The 8,412-nt window shown below is 49.2% G+C and overlaps 1 protein-coding gene across 1 annotated transcript; it reads left to right on the forward strand.

The window, feature by feature from the left end:
- The first annotated feature begins 6,421 nt into the window (after positions 1-6,421).
- On the forward strand, positions 6,422-7,842 carry Nppb (natriuretic peptide B). Its single transcript, XM_021201148.1, has 3 exons — positions 6,422-6,735; positions 6,915-7,137; positions 7,605-7,842. Exons 1-3 carry the CDS (start codon positions 6,610-6,612, stop codon positions 7,619-7,621), a joined length of 366 nt encoding a protein of 121 aa, XP_021056807.1. The 5' UTR covers positions 6,422-6,609; the 3' UTR covers positions 7,622-7,842.
- The last annotated feature ends 570 nt before the right edge of the window (positions 7,843-8,412 follow it).

Consider the following 8,412-nt stretch of genomic DNA (forward strand, 5'->3'; position numbering starts at 1 on the left):
AAGGGGCAAGAAAGTGTTCTCTCGAGCTGGAGAGGTGGTGATGTCTGGACAACATCTTGCTTTTGGGCTTCTGGCACAGCAAGATGCACTTTCTGCTCATCTGCTTCCCTTTGCCAGAGGCACTTTCTGCTCATCTCCACCAAGCGTTGGTTCAATACCACCCTAGTGTCTGTTGCTTGATCCTCCTGTTAACATCTCCTCAGTCCCGCAGCAGCACCCCGTTCTCTGCTTTATCGTTTCTAACACATGAACCGACTTCAGCACTTGGTCAATCACCATCTCCTCTATTCTGGAAAGAAAGCCACTCCGAGACAGGGATTTCATCTCTTGTACACAGCCATCTCCTCAGCCCAGACAACAGAGCGGGCTTTGGTACATGTTTGTTGAATGAATAAACGAGAGACTTTCCAGTATAAGTACCATTACCACAGAGACATCCCATGGGGTGCTTATTTCTGAGTGACCATGGCTGCCTTTCCTTTCCCTACAGGGGGACAAGCTGCTGGAGTCTTGAACTGGAGGGGCCTGGAGGCCAGCCAGTCACTTCCTGACTAAGATCCTTTTTCAGCCCGCAGGTCACCTCTGATCTCTCCAATGGGAAGAGGTTGTGGATTCCTCATGGCCTGACCCAGTGCCACAGCCAGACCCTGCAGGACAGGGGCAAGAGCCGAAGACAGTCACATGTGAGTCGTCCCTTATGCTCCTGGCTGGTATGTGCTAGAGTCCTGCACAGAGATAGTAGCCAAGCATGTCTAATGCCCCAAGATAAAGCCGTGGTTGGATCATGTGACCAGCTGGATCATGTGACCCCCCCTTGGCTCCTTCTTGTCCCATTTCTGTGCCCTTAAAGAACTTTCATATTCCTCCCATAGAGGGCCATCTCAGCTACTCTGTCCTGGGGTCAGTGAGAGAATTGTCTCAGGGACAGGCATGGCAGCTGTAACAAGAGACATACCGAAGTTCAAAAGCGGCAGGGCTGGCTTAAGGATGTGGCTCAGTTGGCAGTGCTTGCTTAGCACGCACCAGGCCCTGGGGATGGAACCCAGGACGTTTTACAGGCTAAGAAAACGCTTTATCAATTTAACTGTAGCCACAGATTGTCAAATGCAGGGCCTCACACCAGTCTTAGATTCCCTAGAACTGGAATACAGGTGGTTGTATCAGATTTTCAGCACTGCATAAACCAAGAGGAACGGTGCATGTGTGTAATCCCAGCTCTGGGGAGGTAGAGTCTGAGGACCAGGCTGTCAAGGTCATTTTTTTTTTGAGACAGGGTTTCTCTGTGTAGCCCTGGCTGTTCTGGAGCTCACTCTGTAGACCAGACTGGTCTTGAACTCAGAAATCTGCCTGCCTCTGCCTGCCGAGTGCTGGGATTAAAGGCGTCAAGGTCATCTTTGACTACATAGGGAATTCAAAGCCAGCCTGAGTACTTCCCTATAGGACAGAAGGAAGGAAGTGGGGGGAGCACATTAAGTGAAGCTTTTACTAACTTATAGGTTAAGGATATCCTGTTGGGGGCTGGAGAGGTGGCTCAGTGGTTAAGAGCACCGACTGCTCTTCCGAAGGTCCTGAGTTCAAATCCCAGCAACTACATGGTGGTTCACAGCCATCTGTAATGAGATCTGACATCCTCTTCTGGTGCATCTGAAGACAGCTACAGTGTACTTAGATATAATAATAAATAAATATTTAAAAAAAGGATATCCTGTTGGAATGTGTTCCCGTATGTTAGACACTTAGTACTAAATGCACATGTGAATGGAGGGAGGACCTTGGGAGGTTAATCCATTCATAGATTCATTGGTTAATGCCTTATTTCTGCATACGTTTGATCATAAGACTAAGCTTTCAGCTGTGGCACAGCCAGGGCTACGTGGAGAACAGAGAAATCCTGTCTTGAAAAACAAAACAAAACAAAACAAGGGGGCTGGAGAGATGGCTCAGTGGTTAAGAGCACTGACTGCTCTTCCAGTGGTCCTGAGTTCAATTCCCAGCAACCACATGGTGGCTCACAATCATCTGTAATGGGGATCCAATGCCCTCTTCTGGTGTGTCTGAAGAGAGTGGCAGTGTACTTACATACATGAAATAAATAAATCTTAAAAAAAAAAAAAAAAAGAGTCGGGCGGTGTGCCTTTAATCCCAGCACTCGGGAGGCAGAGGCAGAGGCAGGTAGATTTCTGAGTTCAAGGCCAGCCTGGTCTATAAAGTGAGTTCCAGGATAGCCAGGGCTACACAGAGAAACCCTGTCTCAAAAAAACAAAAGCAAAAAAACAAAAAACAAAAAACAAAAAAAAGAAAGAAAGAAAAAAGAAAAGAAAGAAAGAAAGGAAAAGAAACACTGTAGGGGGTGGGACTGGAAAGATGGCTCAGTGGTTAAAAGCATGGTCTGCTCTTCCAAAGGACCCTGGTTCAATTCCCAGCACCCACAAGGCAGCCCAAGCTGCCTATAACTCCTGTTCTGTGGACCCTCACTGACATACATGCAGGTAAACACCAATACACATAAAAATAAATTTAAAAATATTAAAACAGAATAAAAGAAAGGAAGAAGAAGTGATGTTCTTTATCCTCTACACACCACAGTACAGGGAGAAGCCCCTGCTCAGACGCAAACACCATGGTCTTCAATTCCCAGCCTCCAGAACTACAAGCTAAATACTTCCTTTTCTGTAAGAAGGATCCTAGATCTGAGACTTTGTTATTAGCAACCACCAGAAAACAGGATACCATGCGAGGGGGCAGACAACACAACAGAGCATTGCCTGGAGACTGTCTACTGCTACTGTAAGTGTATGGATGAGAGACAGTCATGGAGTGCAGGCTTAAGACTCAGTGGAAGGCAGGAGAGCTAGCTCAGCAGTTAAGATCACTGGTTGTTCTTGAGGACACAGGTTCAAGTCCCAGCACCACATCATGGCTACACACACACACACACACACACACACACACACACACACACACAAGACTTAAGTGGAAAGGCCAGAGGGGTGGCTCACTGGCAGTGTGCAGCCAGTGCGAGGACCTGAATTTGGCACTTAAGCCAGGGCTAGAGGTCAGGAGACAGAGTGCTTGCCTAGTGCATGAAAGTCTTGGATTAAACTGAGTTTAGTGCTGCACGCCTATAATCTTAGCACTTGGGAGGTAGAGGCAAGGGCGATAAGAAGTAAAGGTTACCCTCAGCTATTCAGAGAGTTCAAGGCCAGCCTGGGCTACATGAGACCCTTTCTCAAAAAAAGGAGAGAAAAAAAAAGAGAAAGAAATTTCACCATATGGCACACACATGTGTGTAGGCAAAACACTCATACACATAAAAAAAAAAAACACTAAATACATCTTTACAAACAAAGGCAACAGAGTTCACAGGCAAGACAGAGACAAAGTGAGAACCCAGACTCTCTAGGCGTTGCTGTGAGCAGGTTGGGAACACAACTAGCCCCGTGCTGCTCAGGGTCCGGAGCAGCCTGACTACATCTCAGATCACCCAAGCCCCACTCACTGGCTTGTCTCGTGTAGTCCAACATCCTGTTCCCTTACCTCCGTTACTCAGCAGAGGCCATGTGTTAACCAAGCCTGCTTCCTAGAGATCTTGGACTGGCCCGTCCTTCAGAACCCTTTAAGTCTGAATGCTCTGCTTGGCGCAGGAGGATTAAAATGCTCTGCTTTCAGACCCCCGCCCCACACTTGGCATTTCTAAAGGTCTTTTGCTTAAAAAGATGACCTGACTAGTGCGTCCCTCTCAGAGTGGATTTTTAAACAGTCTGACAATTGACAGCACCAGCTGCAGGAAGGGCTTGAAGGCATGTGCTCAAAAGTGAGGAGGTCAGAGGCTGTCTCCATAAACTGTTTTGTCGGAAGATCTAATGACTAGACAAAGACACTGAAGACTCCTTTCTGCTCAGCCCCTCATTTCTGCACAGAGGTGGGGTCTACTTCCAGTTTCTTTGCAGTCACCTGGGTCTGTTTTAAACAACAGAAAAGGGTGGAGCAGACCCCACACTGATGCTAGGCCCAGACCATACAGGGCATTACCAGCAGCTGTGAGCTGCCATGTCGGTGTTAGAAACTGATCCTTGATCCTCATTTGCCACCAGACAACTGACCTAACAGCCTGTACCTGTTCCGCCTAAAAAATTCTTCTGGAGACTCCAGCAGCTGGCGCCAGGCCACACTCTGAAGAGGGACATCAAGTAGGAGTCCAACAGCAGAGGTCTACCAATCACCAGGACTGGAAGATGCAGTTGAAAGAAGGTCACTATAAGCCACCAAGCTATGTGTGCCTTGTGGCACCCTGAGTATGCCTCATGGGCAGAGCTTGTGGTACAGTGCTTGTCCAACATGCAAAGCCCCGAGTTCAATCTTCAGCCAGCATAAAACAGGCATGGCAGTACACACCTGTAATCTGGGTGCTTGAGAAGTAGAGGCAGGAAGATATGGTAGTTTAGGTTAGCCTGGGCTATGAGACCCTGTCTCAAAATAGGTACAGTCCATTAAACACAGCATTCAGGAGGTAGGAACAGGCAGATCTCTGGAAGTTCAAGATCAGCCTGGTCTACAAAGTGAGTTCCAAGTCAGCTACGGATGACACAATAAAACCCTGTCTCAAACAAGCAACAACAAAATAAGTGGACGCTGAAAGAGGGTGTCAGATCCCCTGGAACTGGAGTTATAAGTAATTGTGGGCCACCACGTGGGCACAGGAACCAAAGCTGGGTCCTTTAGAAGAGCAGTCAGCGCTCTAAAGCACCCCACCCACCTCTCCAACACTGGGGATTATTTTTATTGTGTTAGTTGAGGCAAGAAGATCCACTGTGGGTGGTCCTGTTCCATGGATGGGGTTCTGAACCATATAAGTGGAGAGAGAGAGAGACAGCGGCAGAGAGGCAGAGAGGAATTCACTGCTCTCTGCTTCCTGGTTGTGGATGTTACATGACCAGTGGCTTCAAGCTCCTGCCACACGCACGCTGGATGACAGGAATGCTGATAGAAATGTGGATAGTGGCTATCTCAGGAGAGACAAGCTCTATCAGGAACTTGGCTGGGAGCTATTTGTATGACATGTTGGCCAAGAATCTGGCTTTATTCTACCTGTGTCCTGAGAATTTGCTGAAGCTGGACATAGGGGTGGTAGACTGGTTTCTCAGAGGGAAATTGTGTGAGAAGGATTAGGATTAGGAGACAAATTCATGTGCAAGAAGGCTTGAGCTAAGAATGGAGATGGAGGCATTCTCTGCCCCTCAGAAGCAATTGCTTAGGAGAGAGAGAGTGTGTTTCCCTTGGGTCAGAACACAGAAACTCATGCAAACATGGGTCCGAGAGGCCCAGAAGCTTGCAGAAGAACCTAACAGCTTTCTCCAAATGTGACTGGTTCTGGACTCATGATCTTCTAACTATCCCCCTTCTCCATCTCTGCCTTAACCCACTGCCACTCCTGGTCATTGTCCTCGAACAAACCTGACAGTTGTTAGCACAGATTCTGCAGAAGGGATAGTGACATCAGGCACACACCTGGGCGTATATCCCTCAGCCTCACTTCCTCAGAGTCTCAATTCTCATCTGAGTGGGAGGCTGGGTGTGTTGTGTGAGGGAGACATCACTATTGGCCAATCAGCTAAGAGAGAACTGGGGAGAGGCCTTCCCCACACGTCTCGCGTCTAGGCACCCTTTCTCTTCCACTCACGGTGGGGGAGGAGACTTTGGCACCCAGAGACGCCCCAGAAGGCATGGCTACGTGACCTCATCTTTGGGCCAGACTCAAAATTCTATCCATCAGCTCTTCTTGTTAAGGGTCAGAAAGGAGGGTTGGAATTCCAGAAGTTCCTTGTCATATCCCAGCTTTTAATCAGTTGACACTGGAGGGTGAGCATCCTCAAGCTGAAATCTTCACAAGGTTTTTTTTTTTTTGGGGGGGGGGAGGTTGTTGGAAGGTGGGGCAGGGTATCCAATCGTTGTGTGAGCCACATAGCCCCTTCTGGCTCCGAAATCGGTTGAGGAGAGAAGTTCACTTGTGGATCAGAACCACGGACAGCGACCAGGGTACCCGGAAGTGGTGCAGTCCAGCTAGGTGCTTGGAAGCCAGGCAGGGCCTGGATTACAGGTTTGGAGGAGGCTGGCGATGGTGGGTGTTGTTTGGGAATGTTTTCGATGAGTCACGCCATAAGCCCCACACTCGCCACAGGCTGGGAAAGCTGGGGTTCTCCCCGCCATTTCCAATAGGGGTGGGGCAGGATGTCATAGGCCCTCAGGTTCTGCACGAAAGAAGCAAAGAAGCGAGCAGGAAGCAAGGACTGTTAGTGCCCCCACCCGCACACCCCCACCCTAGCCCAGCCCATTTCTAAACAAGGCCTGCTCTCCACAGCCTCCACCCACAACGGATACTCCACACAGGCACAGAGGGGTGAATTCTCAGGTCCTGAGCTCAGCAGGCAAGAATGCAGCTGATAAATCAGAGATAACCCCACCCCTACTCCGTGAGAAGGTCTGGCCGGACACTCAGCCCCAGTATAAAAGGCAGAGGCACCGTTGCTGAAGACACCAGTGCACAAGCTGCTTGGGGAGGCAAGACAAGCGAGAACAAGGCACCGTTGCCTGGCCCATCGCTTCCGCGGCATGGATCTCCTGAAGGTGCTGTCCCAGATGATTCTGCTCCTACTTTTCCTTTCTCTGTCACTGCTGGGAGGTCACTCCCATCCTCTGGGAAGTCCTAGCCAGTCTCCAGAACAATTCGAGATGCAGGTGAGCACCAAGGGTCTGCAGAGAGAGATGGGGTCTGCCTGAAAAGACCTCATGTCCTTTGGGAATTAGCCATGTGAGAGTCAGAAAACTGAAAGGTTGGGCGGCAGACCCCTTAACCACGGAAGGATGGGGGAGTCAGGTGTGTGTGACTGACGTCTGGGCTCCCCAATACATCACAGAAGCTGCTGGAGCTGATAAGAGAAAAGTCAGAGGAAATGGCTCAGAGACAGCTCTTGAAGGACCAAGGCTTCACAAAAGAACATCCAAAAAGAGTCCTTCGGTCTCAAGACGGCACCCTCCGGGTCCAGCAGAGACCTCAAAATTCCAAGATGACGCACATCTCAAGCTGCTTTGGGCACAAGATAGACCGGATCGGCTCTGTCAGTCGTTTGGGCTGTAACGGTGAGCACCTACCTTGCCACTCCCCTACAAAGCTGCACACCCATCCCATCCCCTCGCGAGCTACCGTCAGAGGCCCCTAGGTTTGCCGTCTGGCGTACTCGCACAGCCCGACAGTGTTCAAGACCAAGGCAGCCTGCAGGAAATATCACATGGGTACTTCTTTAGCTCTTCGCAGGTCAGCACCTAACTCCCATCAGAGGGATCACACACTCTGAGGGAGCAGCCTGCCTGATGTCTGATCACCCCTTCACAAGGCAGAAAGGGCTCTGAGCATTTCCCCTCAGGCAAAGGGCATGCCCAACCCACTTTACAGGAGAAACAGGCCCAGTGAGATAGCTTTTCCCAAAGCCTTAAACTTTGACATCATCTGGGGACTGAAGATGGGGGTGTGGTGGGGCGGGGGAAGCTTGGCACCTGCCTCAGTGTCACTCCCAGGTCTGACATTGCCCTGTCTCTCCTCCCCACAGCACTGAAGTTGTTGTAGGAAGACCTCCTTGCTACAGGAGACTCCGGTTTCTGACTCTACCTGAGGCTCTCTCCCCAGCTCTGGGACCACCTTTGAAGTGATCCTATTTATTTATTATTTATTTATTTTTATTTTTTATTTTTTTATTTATTTTGTTGTTTTTCTACAAGACTGTTGCTTATCTTGGAGCCCAAACTTGCCACAGCGTAATAAATAAACCTAGCGTATTTCTTGCTTTTGAAAAGGATTTGTGTCCGTGAGTTTCAATCCATCCCTCTTTTATTTTGCTTTCGTTTATTTTGCTTTTAAGACAGGGCCTCTCTCTATAGACCTGGCTGTCCTGGTAACTCACTCTGTAGACCAGGCTGGCCTCGAACTCGCAGAGATCCACCTGCCTCTCCCACCAGAGTGCAGTGATCAAGGGCATGTGCCACAGCTGCCCAGCTGGAACCCTCTCCTTTGAATGCCGTGTATCACTGAAGCTCAGCCGAGGGCCAAAGGTTCTCATGACCAGTAATGTCATGATTATCATCACTCCCATTTTATGGGCGAGCAAACTGAAATTCAGAAAAGCCAGGCCTCCTAGGACATGAGGGGACAGCTGAGTGTCTGGCACATCTGCCCTGGCTGGCTTAAGCAGAGCTCTGGAGAGTGTCTAATGGAGAGAGGGGACTGAGAGGTGGCTCTTCATGTGATTTCTCATTTCAATCTTGTGTGTACTCAGGGTTGTGGATATCTAATGAAAGCCATGAGGTTTGTTTTTTGGTTTTTTTTTTCAAAATGAGTTTAAAAGGTAGCTTATTTTCCAA

The sequence above is a fragment of the Mus pahari genome, chromosome 6, assembly GCF_900095145.1.
Source record: "Mus pahari chromosome 6, PAHARI_EIJ_v1.1, whole genome shotgun sequence".
Classification (NCBI taxonomy): Eukaryota; Metazoa; Chordata; class Mammalia; order Rodentia; family Muridae; genus Mus; species Mus pahari.